Raw genomic sequence first — 22166 nt, 5'->3', positions numbered from 1 at the left:
GTAATGAAAGAAATGAAATAAGCGTGAGAACTAGCAACCCAAACAGAGAGAGAGTGAGCGAACCGCCATGTACTCACAGCAGCAGAGACAAACAGCTCCACAGCCTCGCCCTCGGCCTCAGAATCAAGACGGCGGCGATTTCTCGGCCGTTTGCTTCGTTCTCTTCCTGTTCCTTGCCGTCGCCATTTTCACTTTGGTAACCCCTCTGACACGTTTACTCTACTGTCGTCGCTCTGAGAACTCCGGCTAGGTTTCCGTCGTTTTCAACAAACTCGTTTTTCACCGTCCGATTTGTACTCTGTTTTTTTCCATCGCATTTGAGCTAGGGTTTTGATTTGAAGCTTTGTTCATTTTACTTTGAATCTAATTACCAATACAACTGTTCATCGATCAATTTATTGTCACTTATGTAGTTGCTCTAGTTTGATTTCCACGTCGCCGCTCTCAATTTCAACTTAATGCCTAAATTTCTGTGGATTTTCATCTACTTATCTGTTTGATTTTGCACTTTCCCCTTGTTATTATCATTAATGATTAAGTTCTTGGTAAGCATGAGTTGTATAAGTTTTGGATTGTAGATATGATGACACTATAGACTATAAGATAGTTTATAGTTCCGGTTGAATTTGGAAATAGATTGGACTGACATTTTTTAACTAAGATTTTGCTAATTGTTATGGTATTCTACGTAGTGAACTTCAATCAGTAGTATGTTAGATTGTTAAAAACTGGAATTTGCTCATATTGACAGGTAATCAGCGGTCTGCACCAAGTTCCGGAAGGTCATGCTGGGGTGTATTGGAGAGGAGGTGCTCTTCTGAAGACTGTTACAGATCCAGGTAATTTAGTTTAAGCAGCTGCTTGTATAGGACTTTAACTTTACCTGCTGCTTCTGATTAACTTTAAATTTCAGGGTTTCATCTCATGCTTCCCCTGATAACCGACTTTGAGCCTGTTCAAGTCACCCTTCAGACTGATCAGGTAATTTGGTGATCACAGTTTTGAAGATTTGAGGATCTTGTCTTTGTATTCTTATACTGGAAACAATCATGTGAAATTTGTTAGGTGAAGGATATTCCATGTGGTACAAAGGGGGGTGTCGTGATTAACTTTGAGAAGATTGAGGTAGGGGATATGAGATGGTACCACTCTGTTAATGTTATGTCAAGTAATAATTTGCAATATCCGCAGTTTATATGCATTGATTGGGATGCCCTTTTCAGGTTGTTAACCGGCTTCGCAAGGAATTTGTATATGAGACACTTCTCAATTATGGTGTGAAGTATGACCGTACATGGATATATGACAAAATTCATCATGAGATCAATCAGTTCTGCAGCTCACATTCACTTCAAGATGTCTACATTGATGTGTTCGATCAGGTAAACCAGAGAGCATATGAGTTGCACCATATGCTGTGTCTCAATCTGAATAACTATACATGTGCTCATAGTTTTTCTTGTTGATATAAACCTGAGTGTTGTGGCCCATGTGAGGCAATCTATATGTAGGGCTCTACATTCGATTTGAATCAAGCTCCCTAGGGTTTGTCACTGGTTCTAGTGTTATGCCTCCACGAATGAGCTGTTGATATATTAGTGCTGTGCTGTTGTACATGTTTGTTGAGCTTGAATGCTGTTAAGGATCCTCTGGTACTTAACTTATTCTACATGTTTTAATGGAGGTAGTTTGTTATATATTACATGTGGACTGAACTTAGTTTATCTTTTATGTCCAGAACCATATCATTATTTCTTGATTGATATAAATTTCTGTTGACAAAACAATATATTCAACTCTTTCAGATTGATGAAAAGATGAAAGAAGCTCTTCAGGGTGATTGCACACGTTATGCTCCAGGTATTGAAATTTTCAGTGTCCGTGTCACAAAGCCAACTATCCCAGATAGTGTAAGACATAACTTTGAGCAGATGGAGGAGCAACGTACCAAGGTAAAGACAAAAATACTTTCCTTCTATTTCATCAATTTGTTTCATCCTTTGTTTTCGTTTGAACATGGATGGTTGCTCACTATGACTTTGAATCTTTACGTTGAATCTAATTTGTTGAATAATTTGTTCATCCCAATCTTACTTCCTGCTTTTTATCAATTTTATTCCTTTATGCACTGTTTTCCTAAATAATTCATTTGTCCTTTACATTTGACTCATTGCGAGACAAATATTATGTGTCAAGTTTTACTCTGCATAGTTCTTGATGCCCAAACATTAGAGTATCAAATAGACATGCATATGTTGACAAGCATAAATTTGTTATAAGATTTTAGGTTATCCCTTTCCCAGAGTTACAACATGTGTTAATATATCATGTGTTCTGGATTGTTACTGTGTAGGTCCTAATTGCTATTGAGAGACAGAGAGTGGTGGAGAAAGAGGCAGAAACCAAGAAGAAGATGGCTATAAGTGAAGCCGAGAAGAATTCCAACGTGAGTAAGATTCTCATGGAGCAAAAGTTGATGGAGAAGGACAGTTCCAGGAGGCAGCAAGAAATTGAAAATGACATGTATCTTGCTCGGGAAAAGAGTGTAGCAGATGCTGATTTCTACAAGTAATATATGCCTTCTAGTTTCCCACCGCTTACGAATTATATTGTGATTGCAAAGTGACTAATGGTATTACTCCCAATTTCAGAGTCATGAAAGAGGCTGAAGCAAACAGACTGAAGCTTACTCCGCAGTTCCTTGAGCTCAAATTCATCGAGGCTATTGCTGACAATACGAAAGTTTTCTTTGGGGACAAGGTCTGTCTCTCTATCTATCTATCTAGATCATATGTGTGTGTTAGTTGTATTACAAACTTTACTCAGTAGCTTTGTTCTGCAGGTACCAAATATGGTTTTGGATCAGAGGTTGCTGGGGAACTTCTTAAAGGTTTCCAGAGAGTTGTCGGGAGATGTGGCCAGGGGAGGAAGTGCAGCATATTGAGAGAGATTCAGGAGTTGAATATGTGAAATGCTTTAGCTTATGATAGGTATCAAGTATAAACAAACTCTAAACACACAGGTTAGGGAGAGAGAGAACATGATCTAGTTTCTGTAGCTGACTGCTAAACTTCTTTTGTTACAATCTCTACATTGCCTGGTGTTAGAATTGAAACGGATGCCTTAGAATTTTCCTTCTGGTTGCAAACTTCTGATTTTGACATGTGTTGCCTTCTTTTCTAGTTGGAAATGTGCTATTGCTTAATGTAATAGGGAGAGGAAAACAAGATTATGAGAGATATTTTCCTTGCCGTACCATAGCAAAATATTTGCAACGTTAATCTTCAGGAGAAAAATGATGGAGCTTGCTACAAAAAATCTTAATGGAGCGCAATTTGTAAATTTAATATTTGAGTGGTGTTAACTCAGTGGTTAGAGCACCCACTACAAAATTTTCAAAGTAACTTAATCTTTTGCTATAAGGTCCACTTCAAATTTCAGAACAAACAACAATAAATAATCTTATGCACTAACACAGTAACACTCATAAAGATCTCGATTAATAATTTAATTTTTTTTAATAAATTTGACCAAATTGATATTTGAATTATAAAAATAAAAAAAACTAATTTTTGCCTTCTAATATTTTATCGATGTTTCAATTGATTGGTGTGATGTGTCAACAAATTATTTCTTTTCACATTTTTAGAAAAATGTCTATTTCCTTCTCAGAAAAGAAGAAAAAAGAAAAGAAATCTTTCATAGGGTTATAGAAAGAGCGGGAAACGTCACACAATGTTACAGTAACACTCCACGTGTACCCCCATCCAACGGTTGAAATCAGCAACCCGCTACACATTCGGGTACCCCGACCCATATGCTGGTCCTTCAAATAGCCGAACCCGATTACAGGAAAGGAAACAAAGCAAGCAAAAAGCGGTCACTGAGAGAGAGAGAGTGACCGAGTCACTGAGTGAGCGAACCGCCATGGATCTACAGCAGCAGAACGCAAGAGCTCCACAGCCTCGCCGCGGCGGCGGTTTCTCGGCCCAGTCCTCTTTCCTCTTCCATCTAATGGTCATTTTGTTTGTGGTAACCCCTCTCACACGTTTTACTCTCCTCTCTCCTCGCTCTCAAAATAATGACTACGTTTTCGTCTTGGTCGTTTCCATCAAACTCGTTTTCGCCGTCGATTTGTACTGTATCTTTAATTGCATTGAGTTAGGGCTTCGATTTCGAGCTTGTCCTGTACTCGCTGAATTTAGTTAGTTATACAAATGTTCATCATGTTGTTGTCAGTTTTAAGTTTGATTTTGGTGGACTAGTTGATGCTCTAATTTGATGCCTCTGCTCTCAATTTCCACTCCATGCCTAAATGTCGTCAACTTATCTGTTCGATTGTGCATATTTCCCGCTTGTTTTATAATTCCATGATTAGTTTCTTGGTAAGCATGAGGTGTAGATTTGATGAACTAGCTATACACCGTGACATAGCTGAAGTTTGATAGTTTGATAGTTCCGGTTTGATTTGGAATTAGCTTGGATGGCTGTAATAGACAGGACTACATGAACATTTTGCTGATTGTTATGCCTAGCCAGTGAATTTCACTAGTATGTTAACTTCTTAAAAAGTGGAATGTGCTTGTATTCACAGCTAGAAGCCTGTCTGCACCGAGTCCCGGAAGGTCATGTTGGGGTTTATTAATGGAGAGGACATACTCTTCTTAAGACTGTTACATATCCGGGTAATTTACTTTTGACAAGTTGCTTGCATATATAGGACTTTACTTTAGCTGCTTCGACTCATTTTGTTTCTTAAATTCAGGGGTTCATCTCAAGTTGCCTGTGATATACTTTGAACCTATTCAAGTGACCCTTCAGACTCATCAGGTAATTCAGTGATAACAGTTTTGCAAAGTTGGGATGTTGTCTTTCTGTGTTTATACTTGAAATTTAAAATCCATCTGTCATGAACTTTGCAGTTTTGTGATATTCCATGCGGTACAAAAGATGATGTCATGATTAACATTGAGAAGATAGAGGTTGGAGATATGAGATAGTACCACTCTGTTAATGTTGTGAGAACTGAGAAGTAATAGTTTTCATTGTCCTCGATCAGTAAATGCATTGATTGGGATGCCTTTCTCAGGTTGTTAACCGGCTTCGCAAAGAATACGTGTATGAGACATTAAGGAGTTATGGGACTCAGTATTACTGCTCATATACATGTGTCGTCGTGTGTAGAGAGATCAGTAAGCTCTGCGGCTCACATTCTATTGAAGAGGTTTTTGATCAGGTTTGGTATTATACTATACATTGATTGAATTTAGTTTATCTTTTTCGAACGTCCAAAACCATATCATTCTTCTATTGATTAATTTATATATGTTTCTGTTGACAAAACAATATATTAAACTCTTTCAGATTGATGAAAAGCTGAGAGAAGCTCTTCACGATGATAGTGCGCATTTTGCTCCCGGCATTGAAATCATCAGCGTGCGTGTCACAAGGCCTACTATCCCATGCCAGACAGTGTAAGACGCGGAACACACCAAGGTAAAGGAAATAATACTTCCTTGTATTTCATTTGAACATAGAATGGTTGCTAACTAGGACTTGAATCTTTACACTGAACCTAATTCATGCAAAAATTTATTTATCGGGATCTTAGTTGTAAAGAATAATACTTCCTTGTATCTTATTTTCTTCATCATATACTTCACTGCAAACAGTGAATGACTATTAATAAGACTTTAAATTACTGTGAACCTAATTCGTGCATCACTTGCTTATCCTGATCCTGCTAGTTCCTGCTTGCTTGTTCAATATATATCAACTTTATAGTTCCTTTTGCATATTCTCCCTCAATAATGCATTTGTCCATTACACTTGACTGATTGAGTAGCTTTGCTCAATAAAGCAGTAATAGTCTTGATCTCTCTATTATTTGTATTACAGACTTCACTGAGTACGTAGCTGTGCTCTGCAGGTACCAAAGCTGTATGGGAGAAGTACATGTGAAAACTGAGGCGATGGAAGGAAGTGCAGAAGAGTAGGGAGATGTGTTAACATACTCTGTACACACCAAATAGGGAGAGAGGATATGATCTAGTTCAGTAGCCAAATGCTTCAGTTGTTTTGATAGATGCAAACTCTACATTACCTTGCATTAGAAAGGATGAATTGAGAACAAGCTTAAGAATGTATACATCACGCAATCTAATTCCTCAGACGTTGACCTACTTTTAATGTAGTCTACTTTTATATACATATTTATTTATGTTACTGTATGCAATTGGAATGGTATGCCCATTCCATATAAGTAAACTCGAGTTTTTTCTGCTGTATCTCTACTCCTTCAACTTCCATCTCTGCATCTTGCCCCAATTTCAAAATCAAAACCTACTAATTTTTTTCTTCTCCCAATCTCATCCGAATAAACTTGCTCAACAATTGCCTTCTAAAACTCTTCGTTTGTTATTATTTTTGCAAAGAAAATTCTTGATTACTATAGCTTTGCATTGTAACAGTATCTCCTATTTTTCGGAAAACAGAATCAGTCATCAAGTAAATAAAATAAAATTTCAATTTGTCGTTTTCTTTTTTTTGGAGTAAACTTCCAAAATTCAACATTAGTATGGTTCGCCAAACCATTTAAGATCGATTACAATAGGGGACCCACAAGCCCCACCCTAGTATATATCAACTTCCACGTGTTACTTGACGACAGTAACTCGATTCGCAATCCAAAACCCGACCCGTGACTCCCTTCAAATATACCCAAGGCCCACTCAGATTACCCAAACGCAGAAGCAAGGTCTTAGTGAGAGTGAGAGAGAGAGAGAGAGAGCGAACGAACCGCCATGGATCAGCAGCAGAGAGCAGGAGCTCCTCAGTATCGTCCTCCGCCTCCCGGTCAAGGCGGCGGCGGCGGAGAATCCTCCGCCATTCTCGTCGTCCTCGTCGGTTTCCTCGCCATCTTCGCTATGGTAAAACTCCTCTCACTCACACTTCTGCACTCCTCACTTTTTACAACCATGTCCTCTCTGTTTCCCTCATTCAACGCTTCCATCATCCTCGATTTTCATCTCTAATTTGCTTTTTATTTTTTTATAATATTTGTTTCCATCGCATTTTAGGTTAAATGCTTCTGTGCTTGATCCTCTCTTTAATTGCAGTACTGTATATAAATGTTCAGAACAGACTCTGTTCTGAGTTTAACTGTTTAAGTGTAACTTTGTTAACTAATTACTCTAGTTTTAGTCGAATTTCACCGATTTTTACTTGATGAGAGTTATCAACTTTATTTCGTTTCCTTAATGATTGAGGGTAGGGTGGGTATTAAAATGCACCAGGTGACTTCACTAATAGTGTAATGAAATGATACCTTGATTGGGCAGCTATTGCTATGTGTTTGTATTAACCCTGCTAGGGGTATCATTTCATTACCTATTAGTGAAATTGATAGGGGTATCATTTCGCTAGGTTGTAAGTGTTTGTTATTTCTACTCTAGTTTCTTTACCTCTTTATTGAAACGTAAAATTGATAGGGGAAGGTTTCTTTATAATGGCATTGAAGGTCTCTGTGGTGTTTTCTGTTTGGAGCTGTGTTGATTCTCTTTCAGGAATGTGATGCATGACCTATGTTAAAACAGACTATGAATCGTTGCTTTTGTTATTGGCCCATTTGTCTCGAATATAGGTTCAATACAGGTTTCATAAAATTTTGATTCAGTTTACTGGCCGAATAGAACACTTGTGCTATCATTAATGTACTTACCTAGCGAAAACTCTAGAGGTCATGAACTTTTCGTTATTTGCAGTTGGATTTGGAATGAGTCACAACGCATAGTTCCATTAAATAGCTGTAATTGATTGGATATCATTTTGCAAATTGTTATGATATGCTAGCCAAGAAGCTTGAGTATTTAAATCTTAAAATTGCGATGGATTGATTTATACAGGTGGTGCTTCCATCAATATCAACTATTAGCAATAGCTTTTCCATCCTGCACCAAGTCCCTGAAGGTCATGTTGGTGTATATTGGAGAGGGGGTGCTCTTCTAAAGACTATTACTGATCCAGGTAATTTGCATCGAGCAGTTCCTCACTTGCTTGCATAGGGCTTTAACCTGGCCTATTTCTCACTAATTTAAAATTCAGGGTTTCATCTCAAGTTGCCTCTGATAACACAGTATGAACCTGTTCAAGTGACCCTTCAGACTGATCAAGTAATTTTCTGATCCAAGTTATGAAGGTTGAGAATTGTCTTTCTATTGTTTTACTTGAAACTTGGATAAATTTTTTGCAGGTGAGGGATATTCCTTGCGGTACAAAAGGGGGTGTCATGATCAACTTTGAAAAGATTGAGGTATGGCATTATGAGATATTCTGTTTATATCTCGAGATATTACTCAATTGAGAAGTCTAATTTGCAATGTTCTCAATCTATATGTACTGATTGGGCTGCCATTTTTCAGGTTGTAAACAGGCTACGTAAGGAATATGTGTATGAGACACTTCTAAATTATGGTGTGCACTATGACAACACATGGATATATGACAAAATTCATCATGAGATCAATCAGTTCTGCAGCTCGAATTCTCTCCAAGATGTCTATATTGATGTGTTTGATCAGGTAAGCTGGAGTGCTAGACTTCTTAAAGTGTTTAAGAAGTCTATATAATGATGTATTCATGTATGTCTCTGTAATCAGTATTTTCCCCTTTGTTTTGCGATATGAAAGAGGATTGTGCCATATCTCAGGGCAATTGTATTTGTTGGCTCTGGCATTGGTTATGTCGTCCAACTAGGGGTCAATCATATTTTCTAGTGTTATTTCTCCACAAAGTAGCTGTTGATTAGGTGCTGTGGTATTTTACATATATACTGAGGTTCTAGGGCTCTTGAGGAGTTAGTTTATTAGGGTCATTTACTTTCTCCTTGTGCAAATGTTGGAACATCTCGTTCAAAGAGCTCTTTTGTTGTATGATATTGTGGCCTGATTTTATTTTGTCTGTTTGTTATATCGGCAACCTTATTTGATTAATTTGTTCATACACGCTTCTGTTGCAGATTGATGAGAAGATGAAAGACGCTCTCCAGGTTGACTGTACCAAATATGCCCCAGGTATCGAAATTATCAATGTGCGTGTCACAAAGCCGAAGATCCCTGATAGTATCAGACGGAACTTTGAGCAGATGGAGGAGGAGCGCACCAAGGTAAGGTTAAGAAGAGTTTCTTTTATTTAATTTTTTTCATTCCTAACTTTGTTGCAAGCACAAGATGGTTAGTAAGTACTCTAAACCTATCCCACACAGGAATTTCTTTTTTGTTTATTATTATTTTTTTCTTTGAACTGTTACAATCTTGTTTTGCTTTAACTAATGAAAAATTTGTAATAACATTAGCGCATCCGACATTATATCGTGTGGGCTGTATGTGTAGGTCTTAATTGCTATAGAGAGACAGAGGGTGGTGGAGAAAGAAGCAGAAACCAAGAAAAAGATGGCTATCAGTGAAGCCGAGAAGAATGCCAACGTCAGTAAGATTCTCATGGAACAAAAGCTGATGGAGAAGGACAGTTCCAGGAGGCAGGAAGAAATCGAAAATGCCATGTATCTAGCTCGGGAGAAGAGTCTTGCAGATGCTGATTTCTACAAGTAATATATCCGTTCTTTTCAAACCACTACCTATTATATGCTATACTGCGTGTCTGCATGTGACTAATTGTATTACTTGCTCCCAATTTTAGAGTAATGAGAGAGGCCGAAGCAAACAAGTTGAAGCTCACTCCACAGTTCCTTGAGCTTAAGTTTATCGAGGCCATTGCTGATAATACAAAAATCTTCTTTGGGGACAAGGTCAATCTCTCTCTTCCTTGCATTTGTATTGTTGTTTTTAGTTGTGCGTCTTTGTACAAACTTTACTCTGTAGCTTTGCTCTCCAGGTACCCAATATGGTTCTAGATCAGAGGTTGCTGGGGAACTTTTTGAAGGTTTCCAGAGAGGTGGCCAAAGATATATCCCAACAAACGTCCAGGGAAGCTAATGCGGACGATGGAGAAGCTGGTAACCCTGAAGTTGAATATGCCTGAGAACACAGAGTAATGCTTTAGCTTGTGTAGGTATAAACATACTGAGAAGTGAGAACACAGTAGGAAGAAAAGGATATCATTGGGCCATTGTACTGTTAAAATCAGTGAGCCTAGGATTCCAAGTCACTGAAAACTTGCTAGCTCAAAACAGGCTTTTTCGAGTCCAACTGAGCGGCCCAGTCTTTTGCTATTGGGTACGTGTTAAAACTTAATAGGGTGCTTTCATAGCCCCTTCATTTTGAACCTTTGCTTGCCTTTGCTTCTTCTGCATGTCCATCTGCGACCCATGTTTGTATCAATGGCTCCGAAATTTTCATCATCCATTCCTGGTTTGGAGGCTTCGGTTTTCCACACTTGTTATCCACTCTCGAGCTGAAGAAGACGGTGCAATATTCTTGATATGCACCTTCCGAGAAACTATGCCCAAACCTCGATGCGATATTTTTGTGGCGATTTTGTCTTATGTATCTGTACCATCGTCGTCATTGATGAATGGTTTTGTACTAGACTGTATTTACCGATTATGTAACTAAACTCGTCGAATTTTCCGCAACAACTAGTTAAAAACCCTTTTACTACTGTTAACTAAAATAGAAAGAAACGAAAGCATATGCATCACGCATACGAGGAATTCAAGGTAAGAAAATTGAAGAAATTATTTAGTAGAAGAAATTATTGGAATTTGTCAATTTATTTATTATGGTCTAATCTTGGTTTAAGGCTTTAAGCGGTGGCATCAATTATCGGATATGTTGCCTTGTAACATATGGTGAGATCAATTTTCGGATCAACTATGTTAATCCTTTAAATAGGCATGGGCTACCAACCAAGATTCTTCTTACAGCAAACCACATCTTGACGAATCCAGCTTCAAGATTCCAGTTAAACAAGGACTCTTAGAAAATTGCTAATTTCTATCACATAAATAGTGAATCTAGCTTCTACTTCGTCTCTCTCCCTTAAATCCTCAAAGTGTTTCTTCAATCGGATTCATTGAAAGGTTTTCCCAAGTTTTTCTTTGAGAAGAAGAATATGAGGTTCTTGGTTTTTTCCATGAATATGAGAATCTGATTTGCTGGAAAAGTTTATTGGGTTCTGGTGACATAGCTTGTGTCCTATTCAACTTGTGAGTGCAGCATTTTTTTTCGATTTGTAGGTGATCCTTTCTTCCTACATACCTCCAGATATAGTGTATTTTCTTTCTTTCTTGTTGTATTCTTCTTTTTGTAGCTGACCTGCATTGTTGAGGTGTAGATGATAGAGGCAATTCTGTTGTTCATCATAAATGGATTTCTTGTTTTGTCTTTTTTGGGTTATGGTCTGTAGTATATACACTTTATGTACCATGTGGCTATGATTTTGAAAACATGGGATGTTTTGGCAGGCTTTGACTTGTAGATACATATCATGCGATATACTATACTTTTAAGTAATGAATGCTTTCTATTAGGTCTTGTTTGGTTTCCTAAAAGGAAATCAAATTCATTTTTATATTCTATGGGAAAGAAAATAAACTTTCCAATAGCTTTCATTTCCACTATTTGAAAATGTTGGGAAAGTAAAGGGAAAACATTGTTTGTTTCCATTTTAGTGTTTGGTTTGTGCAAAGAAAGAAAGTTAAATCATATTAATATTCATTTATATCCTCATATATTGAAATATACTAGCAAAACCCACATCCTATGTGTGTGGGGACTGGAGATATATGAAGTAGTGAAAAGTTTTTTCTTAATGGTAAAGTAGTGGGAAGTTTTTTCTGCCATGTTTATAGCCATTTGATTTCTTTTTATTTTATAATTTTTAACTTTATCTTCTGTTTTATATATTGACGCTATCGTCTTGATAAGTAATTTAATGTTAAAGTTTATTAATATTTTAGGGCTATAATTGTATAAAAAAAAAATCAGTTATAGAGAGCAAGCTCTCTTCTTTTAATAATAGTATAGATAATTACACAAATCTCATAATGTTTAAGTATATTGGTATTGAGAGAGATTGATGAGAGAAGTGTGTTTCATTATAGAGAATAGGAGCCCTATATATAGGGATTACAAAGTGCATAATCTAATGTTACAAGGAATACCAATCCGTGTAGGATTGGGAAATCTAGAACCTTCTCTCCTATTCCTATTCCTAGTTTGATAAGGCACACTAAACTTGATTTTCCTTCAACACTCCCCCTTGTGCCGCTCAAACTTGGTAGTGACGCTTCATCCGTTGCCTCGTTAAAAACCTTGCCAGGTAACAAAAACCCTGTGGGACAAAAATAATCCTGGTCGAAGGACAAAAAGAGCACAACACGTCCTTCACTCTTCGAGATCGAACATGTAGACATCATAACTCCCCCTGATGTCGATATCTCCCCCTGATTGCTATAATCGTGGGAGTTCGGATAACTTTCTCAATCCGATGCTCTTCACATGTTTCTCGAAGGTGGATTTAGGTAACGACTTAGTGAATAAGTCCGCTACATTATCCTCTGATCGGATTTGATTCACTTCAATCTTTAGAAGTGATTGTTGTTGCTGATTATAAAAGAACTTAGGCGATATATGCTTGGTGTTGTCACCCTTGATGAAACCTAACTTCATTTGTTCAATACAAGCTGCATTATCCTCATAAATGCATGTAGGTTCATCTGTGGTAGACTTCAAACCACAACTTCCTTGAATGTGTCGAATTACAGACCTTAGCCATACACATTCACGTACAGCTTCATGTAGAGCAATAATCTCTGCATGATTTGAGGAAGTAGCAACAAGGGTCTGTTTTGTAGACCTCCAAGATATCGCAGTGCTTCCCATGGTAAAGACATAACCAGTTTGGGAGCGACCTTTGTGAGGGTCAGAGAGGTACCCTGCATCAGCAAAACCCATCAAGACATCATTGTCGTTTTGATGGAGGGAGATAGGAGAACGCCGGCCACCATGAGCGGTGGCGGCGCCGGCGGCGGCAACATGGCCGGCGGCCATTCCATGGACGGGGACGTTTTGCCTTTTGGGGTCCAATCCCAAATTTCCGTCATTCCTTTTCTCTCTGTAGAGATAGAATAAGCCCATATCAATCGTACCTCTTAGGTATCGAAAGATGGTCTTTACACCAATCCAATGGCGGCGTGTTGGCGCAGAGCTGTGTCGAGCTAACAAGTTCACTGCGAATGAGATATCCGGTCTTGTGCATTGAGCTAAGTACAATAATGCGCCTATTGCACTTAAATAGGGCACTTCGGCCTCTAGGGGTTCTTCGTCCTCATCCCTTGGACGAAACGGATCTTTTCCGGGCTCAAGACTACGGCCGATCATGGGAGTACTTGCAGGCTTTGCTTTATCTTCATTAAAGCGCCTTAGGATTTTCTGAGTATATGCAGACTGATGGATCAAGATTCCATCACTACGGTGCTCGAGTTCTAAACCGAGACAAAACCGTGTTTTCCCAAGATCTTTCATCTCGAATTCGGATTTCAAGTATTTAGCAGTTTCCTTCAACTCATCTAGAGTTCCAATTAGGTTCATGTCATCGACATAAACTGCTACGATTGCAAATCCGGAACTTGTCCTTTTAATGAACACGCATGGGCATATTTCATTGTTAATATATCCCTTCCCAATCAAGTAGTCACTTAGACGATTATACCACATCCGTCCGGATTGTTTTAATCCATATAGTGAGCGTTTTAATCTTATTGAAAACGCGCTCCGTGGTTTAGAGCCACTTGATTTGGGTAATTGAAGTCCATCTGGAACCTTCATATATATCTCTGAATCTAGATCCCCATAGAGATATGCTGTAACCACATCCATAAGCTGCATGTCAAGTTTTTCGGAAACTACCAAACTGACAAGGTAGCGGAACGTTATAACGTCCATTACGGGAGAATATGTCTCCTCGTAGTCGATTCCAGGGCGTTGTGAGAAACCTTGCGCCACAAGGCGGGCTTTATATCTTACCACCTCATTTTTCTCATTACGCTTTCTAACAAAGACCCATTTATGGCCAACAGGCTTTACACTTGGGGGTGTCTGCGTTACAGGCCCAAATACCTGTCTCTTTGTTAGTGAATCCAATTCAACCTGGATCGCATCTTTCCATTTAGGCCAATCTGCTCTTCGTTGACATTCTTCAACAGAGCGAGGTTCGATATCATCATATTCTATAATCCCTTTCGCAATATGATATGCAAATGCATCATCAATCGCCATAGAATTTCTATCCATCATCTCATGTACACTAGTGTAATTTATGGAGATCTCTCTATTCTCTGGAGTTGGTTCTGACATTGGAGCGTCCCCCAATGATGTCTCTTGGACATAACCATAATCCGGAATATTCTCATGAGATTGATTATTTATATCGATGATTAATGGATTATTCTGTGCCAAACTCGCTTTCTTTCTTGGGCGAGAATCCATCGAACCTATGGGCCTCCCGCGCTTCTTGGCGGGAGCCGTGGGCCTAGCCACAACGTCACCATCATTGAGAGATGGGACGTTGGCGCCATGCTCATGCATTCTTGAGTTGGCGTCATGTCCTCTACTTTTAGGGACATCAATCCTTGCAGGCACGTTTGCAGCAGGTATGTGTGATCTCGTCACTTTAGCGATCTCAGAAAACGCATCAGGCATCGAATCTGCTACGTTCTGAAGATCGAGAATTCTCCGCACTTCAATTTCTGACTGTGCGGTTCGGGGATCAAGATGAGACATAGTGGGGACAGACCACGACAATTCCTGTCGTTCCTGTTGAACATTGATGTTCTTATCTCCCCCTAACGACGGGAAGACTGTCTCATCGAAGTGACAATCCGCAAATCTAGCGGTAAAGAGATCGCCTGTCAAGGGTTCTACGTAGCGGATAATCGTTGGAGAATCATATCCAACATAAAGGCCTAATCGTCTTTGAGGACCCATTTTGGTGCGCTGTGGCGGCGCAATAGGCACATAGACTGCACACCCGAATATGCGTAAGTGTGAGACATCAGGCTCATACCCAGTAACCATCTGGGACGCAGAGAAGGGTTGAGTGGCAGTGGGCCTCAGACGAATAAGCACAGCTGCATGCAATATTGCATAGCCCCAAGCAGAAATAGGGAGATTGGTGCGCATCACCAATGCTCGAGCAACCATTTGTAGTCGTTTAATGGTGGCTTCTGCGAGACCATTTTGGGTATGAACATGAGGAACAGGATGTTCAACATCAATCCCAATGGACATGCAATAATCATCAAAAGTCATTGATGTAAACTCCCCAGCATTGTCTAATCTTATAGACTTAATGGGATGATCAGGGTGGTGAGCCCGTAACTTAATTATTTGTGCTAGGAGTTTAGCAAATGCAGCGTTCCTTGTGGACAATAGCATGACATGTGACCAGCGTGTCGATGCATCAACCAACACCATAAAATATCTAAATGGTCCGCATGGTGGTTGAATAGGTCCACAAATATCACCTTGAATTCTTTGCAAGAATGGTATATTTTCCTTGGTGTCCTTTGCATAGGATGGTCTTGATCCTAACTTTGCTAAAGAGCAGGCTTTGCAGAACGAATGATGGGCTTTAGAAACAACCAATGAGGATTTTGGTTGAGCCACAAAGTCACAAGTGACTTTAGAAGTAAAAGTTGGAGACAAAGGACCCTTGGTGGCGTCAATGCCACCCTGAGGCCGCAGGGGGAAGGCGGCGCCGGCCAAGGATGGCCGGATTTGGGGGTGAACGGCGCCGTGAGGCGCAGGGGCTCCTTCGGTGTCCAAAAACCGAGTTTTACTTCTTTTCGTTCTGAAAAAGGGATGTCCGTGTGAAGTCCTTAATATACGGATCATCATGTCACGACCTGGGTGTCCCAAACGGTCGTGCCAAAGCCTATACGTGTCGGAATCCCATAAATCATCTCTCATGACATGGTTGGATTCAATGACTCGAATAGTGGTTGCATACAACCCACTAGAACGACACATAAGTTTCTCTAATACTCGTTTATGTCCGTAGTCATTAGAGGTGATGCAAAGGAACTCTTGTCCATTCTCACAATGTGTTTCCACATGAAAACCATTGGCTCTTATATCTTTGAAGCTCAATAGGGTTCTTCCTGCCCTAGGAGCATAAAGAGCTTCGGTGACATTCAAGGTAGTGCCATTAGGCAACATAAATTGAGCTGGTCCTCGACCATGAATCAATTGAGATTGTCCAGCCATCGTAGTCACAGAAGATCGAGTAGGCGCCATCCATAGGAATAGCTGCCTGTTTCGAAGGATGGTATGTGTAGTAGCACTATCCACGAGGCATTCGAGCTCTCCGGGAAACATACTGAAAAATAATAAAGTTCGAATTTAGAATATGTCCAAGACATTTGAATAAAATAAATCGATACTTTATTAATAATAGCCAATGATTACATCAAAGTTTCTTGACCAAAATCTAATCCAATATAAAAATCAAACCGTAGACAAATCGTAGTCACTCAATCCTTTCGGTAATTTCAATTTAGTTGTGACCAGGTAAGGTAAGGCGAGATTTTGGTGGAGCGTTGCTCACTTTTAAAACCGTTCTCTCAGATCAAACCTTGCCTAGACATCACAAGTACTCTTGAGTACGCCTAGAGGGAAAAAGTTAATACAATAAGTCATTTTATTGATTTAAGGCATAATAGCCATTACATAATTCTTGGAAAAGTAAAGGACTATACTAATCAAAATCTGCAGCATCCTTGTGCAATTCTTTGTCAGATTTGAAGTCCGCTATGGTGAGATTGACGTTGACATCATCACCATCTTCTTCTATATTTTCGGCAAAGTTGGCTTCATGCTCTCTGAAGTCTCTAAATGCCTTGTAATGCGCAGCCAATTGTTTGCTTGCGTTGCATTGTTTGAACCAGTGCTCACTAGATCCACATCGATGACACATGTCATTGTGATTTCCTCCCTTTAATTGAGGTGCATTGTTTGCACTTGGGTGGCGTCCCCCATAGGAGTTGGCGCCATTCCCACGGCCCTGGGTGGTTCCTCCATGTCCTGGAGCCCCACGGCCTCCTCTCCCACGTTGCCATGTATTGCCACGTGATCGTCCTTCATTCTGACGAGTACCTTCCTTTGTAGGGCGGTTATATGGACCAGAACGTCCGTTGTGTCCCTTATTCTTAGGGTTCCGCTCCTTGCGCCCTCCTTTGGGTGCATTATTATAATTCGCCTCTTGAACGCTCTTAGTTCCGATAGGCCTTGAATTATAATTCTTCACGAGGATATTATCATGCTTTTCAGCTACAGACATAATAGTAATGAGCTGATGAAATCTCGTGATCCGTCTAGTATCGAACTCCGTTCGATATTGCTTTGAGAGCAAAATTGCTGAGACGGGGAAGGTGGAGAGAGTTTTCTCAATTAGTTCTTGCTCTGTGACGGGTTGTCCACAGAACCCCAACATGGTTTTGAGGCGTAGAACTTCTGAATTGTATTCAGCTACAGACTTGAAGTCGGCGAATCGAAGATTGCCCCATTGAACTTTCAAGTCAGGGAGGAGGGTATCCTTGATATTACCAAATCGCTCTTCTAGCGCGACCCATAATTCTCTAGCATCCTTGATTGCCATGTACTCCAGTCGGAGTGATTTATCCATGTGGCGCCTCATCAAGATGAGGGCGGTGGCATTGTTCGTAGCCGTACGCTCAAATATGAGAGTAGGATTAGGAGCTTGAATTAAGGGTAGGATCCCTTTTGAAGTGAGATGGTGCTCAACATCCGTGGCCCAACTATGATATTCCGAGCCAGTTGAGGTAAGTGCAGGAAAGTCAAGTTTCGACATCCTGAAATAAGAAGAAGAAATATATTAGTTTCGGAGTTTAAAACTTCCACGACAACTAAATATTAAGATTTCCGAGCTATGCTACCAAGAAATCGATTTCCAAGAAAATTGGATTAGACCGAAACAATGATGTTTATAAGGTCATAAATCGATGCTTGCGGACGCTCTTAGTCCGAAGTCTTACGAACGCTCTTAGTTCGTTAATTGCGTGAATCCCCACGATTCCGCATTGAATCGAACCCACGTTCTATGAAAGGTGGGATGAAGAAGAAGGGAGGTTTTGAAGTCCCCGAGAAAAAGAAAGAATTTCAAATCAGGAACTTTAAAGCTTACTCTTTGGATACTTACTTGTTGGTTTTGGATCACGCGCGTGTCGATGCAGGCGTGATGGAGCGAAGTAATCTAAGTAGAGGCGTGCAGCTGATGCGGGGCAGCAGGGGCTGCGGAGGTAGTAGTGGTGCAGGAGTAGCGGAGGCAAACTGCAGGGGCAGCAGCAGTGGTGCAGGGCTGCATGTGCACGGGTGCGTAGGCGGGGCAGCAGGGGCTGCGGAGGTAGTAGTGGTGCAGGAGTAGCGGAGGCAAACTGCAGGGGCAGCAGCAGTGGTGCAGGGCTGCATGTGCACGGGTGCGTAGGCGGGGCAGCAGCGTGCGCAGGTGTGCGCGGGGCAGCAGGGACGCTGCAGGGGCAGCGTGGGGTGGACGCACGGGCGCGGGGCTGCAAGGCAGCGAACTGAGCGCGGGGGCGCGCTGGCAGGTAGGCAGGCCGAGAGGGCTGCAGTAGTAGGCGGGCTAGCAAGGGACTAGGTGCTGCAGGGGCTTGCGGCAGATTTCGGTGGGAAGAACTTTTCAGGGTTTTTGGTTTTCTGTTTTTGTGGCTAGAGTTGTGCTGATAACGTGTTTAAGTATATTGGTATTGAGAGAGATTGATGAGAGAAGTGTGTTTCATTATAGAGAATAGGAGCCCTATATATAGGGATTACAAAGTGCATAATCTAATGTTACAAGGAATACCAATCCGTGTAGGATTGGGAAATCTAGAACCTTCTCTCCTATTCCTATTCCTAGTTTGATAAGGCACACTAAACTTGATTTTCCTTCAACACATAAACGTTTTATATAAAATAGTCAGGGTAGCAAGTTTCAACAAGGATATAAATATATTTATAGAATGTAATTAATGCACAACTAATGCAAGATAAATAGAAGGAAAATGAATAATCTGGACAATGATGTTGATTTATTTGTCGGAACACCAAAAATAGGAAAAGAATTAGGAAAGCCCTTATGCGAACCAAACGAGCCCTTATTGGCAAGTTTCCTTTCCCTTTTCAACTGATTCATGCATGCAAAACTTGTTCTTTGTTAGAAAATGATCGATAGGAAACCAGTGAGTGATATTGAGCTATGCATTAGCAGGATCTTCTGGTGTTCCACTGCTGATTTTATTGCCGTCTGAGTGGAATTTTTCGAGTGAGGTTAAAGATGTATGTGGTGGATAGCAAAGGAGGTGCTATAGCATGCATGCTGCTGGCACTGTTCTTATTGGGGACATGGCCTGCTGTCCTGACTATGCTCGAAAGAAGAGGCCGGCTTCCTCAGCATACTTATTTGGATTACTCTATCACCAATTTGTTGGTTGCTGTTCTGATTGCTTTGACATTTGGTCAGATAGGCAGTAGCACACCTGACAAGCCCAATTTTATAACTCAACTTTCACAGGTCAGATTCAACTTTGAACTTCCTAATGATTTTTCAAACTTCAAAATAGGGATGATCCTATGGAGAAACTTCAGTCATGTGTATTTCTGCACTGGCACTTTCCTATTCTTGTTAATTACTATTTGCTGTTATATGAGTCCTAAGCTTGAATGCTATATAAACCCAATTACCCACAAGGCCACAAGCCAATTCTTAGGACGAGGAGTTTAATACAAAAGCTTGTCCTTGCAATTATTTTGCAGTCACACAGTTTCATCTGGTTTCTAAGTACTCTCTGATGACATGTGCAGGATAATTTGCCTAGTGTTTTATTCGCAATGGCGGGTGGGATAGTCCTGAGCCTTGGAAATCTTTCTTCACAGTATGCATTTGCTTTAGTTGGTTTGTCACTGACAGAGGTGATCACTGCAAGCATCACAACTGTCATAGGTCTCTTCTCTCCTTCCATCAGTGTGGCGCTGCACGACCATGTAGTATATTTTTATGTTCCTTGGATCGGCATTTTGCAAATACTGAACGTACTGTTTACTTTTTTCGTTTTGAATGTAACAGGCACAACCTTGAATTACTTCTTAGACAACAGAATTAATAAAGCCGAGATTCTTTTCCCTGGTGTTGCTTGCTTCTTGATTGCGGTTTGTCTTGGCTCTGCTGTTCACTCGTCCAATGCAGCTGATAACAAAGTAAAACTTGACAGTTTTCCCAGTGATTCAAAAGATGGAGAAAAGTATGTTCTTCTGTCCTAGGTGCTTTTAAATTTGTGATGGGTAGGATATAAAGGTTCATTTAACAGATTTGTTGTTGGTTAATCATTACTTAATCAAGTTTGATGTTGTTACAGGGCTCTAAAACAAATTCCAGATAAGGGTAAGCACTTCTCTGAAGTTCTAACATTCTAGTATATGCTTGTCTGGTTGCTCCTTATGACATATATAGTAGGATGGTGGTTCATTTTCTCTTGATATTGAATATCCATAGATGGGTTAAAGGATTTGGAGAGTGGAAATGAGAAAGCGAAGGCTGGCACTGCAGACTATCTTGTACAGATTGAGAACCAAAGAGCAATTAAGGTTGGAGGTTTGACTTCAATTCGCTTCTCTTTTGCATAGTGAGTGAACATTCCTGATCACAAAGGGAATGGTTCTGTTATTGCAGGTTTTTGGGAAGAAGACTTACATTGGACTGGCCATAACTTTCTTTGCGGGACTTTGCTTCTCCCTCTTCACACCAGCATTCAACGTGGCCACAAATGATCAGTGGCATACTTTGAAGACAGGAGTTCCTCATTTGGTTGTCTATACTGCATTTTTCTACTTCTCAGTATCTTGTTTCGTCATTGCTATCATTTTAAACACCATCTTCCTTTACCGCCCCATACTAGACTTACCCAAAAGTTCATTCAAAGCTTACTTGAACGACTGGGAGGGTAGGGGTTGGGCCCTTTTGGCTGGCCTCATATGTGGATTCGGCAACGGTCTCCAATTCATGGGAGGTCAAGCTGCAGGATATGCTGCAGCTGATTCTGTTCAGGTTAGTTTCATGACATATCACATGTAATCAAAGCGATCAAGATTGATAGTTTAACAACTTAACATGACGTACTTATCTCTTGGTGAGTGACATCCATGCATGTTTAGCAAGTATAACATGCCTATTTATGTGCATTGGGGGTTGTAATGCAGGCACTTCCACTTGTGAGCACTTTCTGGGGCATACTTCTGTTTGGAGAATACCGAAAATCGTCAAGAAGGACATATATATTGCTTACTGGCATGTTGACTATGTTTATTGTTGCTGTTGCTGTCCTCATGGCATCATCGGGGCATCGAAAATGAGTATTCACTCCTTGTCTGGAAATTGTATATCTCTGTATAACTCAGGAATCCAGAGCAAGAAAATAATGAAGAGCAGAATGAGCTCATCAATCAAGAAGATTGTGAATTGTGGAGGTGTTTCCAAAAATGATGGTATTTTGGAATAATAATAGTAATAATAATGTGGGGTTAAAGAAAGATACAAATGGTATCCTTTTACTACTAACGACTTGAACAAAGCTTCTCAATGCTTTAGACGAGGAGTTCAGTATGACGAAGTGTTTGTTTCCTTTTGTTTTTGATAAATTAAAGAAATGAATGTTTGTGATGAACTTCATGTTACATTGGAGGAGACCCGAAATCTAGTCTATTCGAACCTGAAACCTAGTCTATCACCTCTTTCATTCTGTTTCTTAGCAGAAGCAATCATTGGAATTTGCAACTCATTTATTAAGGTCCAACTTATCTACTCCAGCTTGTCAAAGCGGTGACACCAATTATCGGATGTGTTGACTTGAAAAATTTATGGTGACATATTGGGCAGCTAGCCGTTTGTTTCTTCTTACAGCTACCCACATCTTGGGCAATCCAGCTTCAAGATTTTAGTTAAGCAAGTACCCTTGGAATATGGCCATTTTCTATCACATTAAAACTGAAAACCAGCTTCTTCTTCTCTCTCATTTTCATGGTCTTACACTCTTACTCTCACATCCTCAAAAAGTGTTTCTGCTTAGTGAAATCTGCTTCTTTCTCATTTAATGGGATTCTTTCAGTTTCATTTGAGAATAAAAAATATGAGGTTCC

At 40.0% G+C, this 22166-nt stretch overlaps 3 protein-coding genes and 1 long non-coding RNA gene across 7 annotated transcripts; all 4 read left to right on the top strand.

Moving 5' to 3' along the window:
* Positions 1–3: 3 nt before the first annotated feature.
* On the top strand, positions 4–3155 carry LOC112198579 (erlin-1). The gene is made up of 9 exons (XM_024339732.2): positions 4–196; positions 752–839; positions 914–981; positions 1066–1125; positions 1224–1382; positions 1806–1952; positions 2354–2568; positions 2652–2760; positions 2843–3155. Exons 1-9 carry the CDS (start codon positions 68–70, stop codon positions 2942–2944), a joined length of 1077 nt encoding a protein of 358 aa, XP_024195500.1. The 5' UTR covers positions 4–67; the 3' UTR covers positions 2945–3155.
* Positions 3156–3660: 505 nt separating this feature from the next.
* On the top strand, positions 3661–6227 carry LOC112196148. Of its 2 annotated transcripts, XR_005809179.1 has the most exons (6): positions 3661–4032; positions 4595–4685; positions 4766–4830; positions 4923–5236; positions 5365–5496; positions 5930–6227. It is a non-coding gene; the product is annotated as an uncharacterized LOC112196148 (long non-coding RNA). The 2 variants fall into 2 exon arrangements; XR_005809178.1 differs by lacking the exon at positions 3661–4032 and having other exon boundaries at positions 4504–4685.
* A 507-nt stretch (positions 6228–6734) lies between these two features.
* LOC112195824 (erlin-1) lies at positions 6735–10581 on the top strand. The gene is made up of 9 exons (XM_024336036.2): positions 6735–6929; positions 7905–8025; positions 8104–8171; positions 8252–8311; positions 8421–8579; positions 9017–9163; positions 9390–9604; positions 9697–9805; positions 9892–10581. The coding sequence occupies exons 1-9, from the start codon at positions 6804–6806 to the stop codon at positions 10036–10038; spliced, it is 1152 nt and encodes a 383-aa protein (XP_024191804.1). The 5' UTR covers positions 6735–6803; the 3' UTR covers positions 10039–10581.
* A 301-nt stretch (positions 10582–10882) lies between these two features.
* On the top strand, positions 10883–21640 carry LOC112200820 (ureide permease 2). 3 transcript variants are annotated; one of them, XM_040518405.1, is made up of 8 exons: positions 10883–11164; positions 19246–19548; positions 19839–19977; positions 20101–20275; positions 20390–20415; positions 20527–20618; positions 20704–21078; positions 21231–21640. In XM_040518405.1, the coding sequence occupies exons 2-8, from the start codon at positions 19312–19314 to the stop codon at positions 21381–21383; spliced, it is 1197 nt and encodes a 398-aa protein (XP_040374339.1). In that variant the 5' UTR covers positions 10883–11164; positions 19246–19311; the 3' UTR covers positions 21384–21640. The 3 variants fall into 3 exon arrangements, with proteins under 3 accessions (XP_040374339.1, XP_024197596.1, XP_040374338.1); XM_024341828.2 differs by having other exon boundaries at positions 10883–11190; XM_040518404.1 differs by having other exon boundaries at positions 10883–11194.
* Positions 21641–22166: the final 526 nt, after the last annotated feature.

This window comes from Rosa chinensis, chromosome 4, assembly GCF_002994745.2.
Source record: "Rosa chinensis cultivar Old Blush chromosome 4, RchiOBHm-V2, whole genome shotgun sequence".
NCBI lineage: Eukaryota > Viridiplantae > Streptophyta > Magnoliopsida > Rosales > Rosaceae > Rosa > Rosa chinensis.
This window is presented reverse-complemented; position numbering and strand designations above follow the sequence as displayed.

Bases quoted from the DNA above. Each gene is read 5' to 3' on its own strand.
- LOC112198579 (XM_024339732.2), top strand. From the start codon at position 68: ATGTACTCACAGCAGCAGAGACAAACAGCTCCACAGCCTCGCCCTCGG. The intron at 197-751 runs GTAACCCCTCTG...TCATATTGACAG, and splicing joins CCGTCGCCATTTTCACTTTG to GTAATCAGCGGTCTGCACCA. The intron at 1,953-2,353 runs GTAAAGACAAAA...GTTACTGTGTAG, and splicing joins TGGAGGAGCAACGTACCAAG to GTCCTAATTGCTATTGAGAG.
- LOC112195824 (XM_024336036.2), top strand. From the start codon at position 6,804: ATGGATCAGCAGCAGAGAGCAGGAGCTCCTCAGTATCGTCCTCCGCCT. The intron at 6,930-7,904 runs GTAAAACTCCTC...TGATTTATACAG, and splicing joins TCCTCGCCATCTTCGCTATG to GTGGTGCTTCCATCAATATC. The intron at 9,806-9,891 runs GTCAATCTCTCT...TTTGCTCTCCAG, and splicing joins AAATCTTCTTTGGGGACAAG to GTACCCAATATGGTTCTAGA.
- LOC112200820 (XM_040518405.1), top strand. From the start codon at position 19,312: ATGTATGTGGTGGATAGCAAAGGAGGTGCTATAGCATGCATGCTGCTG. The intron at 20,416-20,526 runs GTAAGCACTTCT...GAATATCCATAG, and splicing joins AAAACAAATTCCAGATAAGG to ATGGGTTAAAGGATTTGGAG. The intron at 20,619-20,703 runs GTTGGAGGTTTG...CTGTTATTGCAG, and splicing joins AGAACCAAAGAGCAATTAAG to GTTTTTGGGAAGAAGACTTA.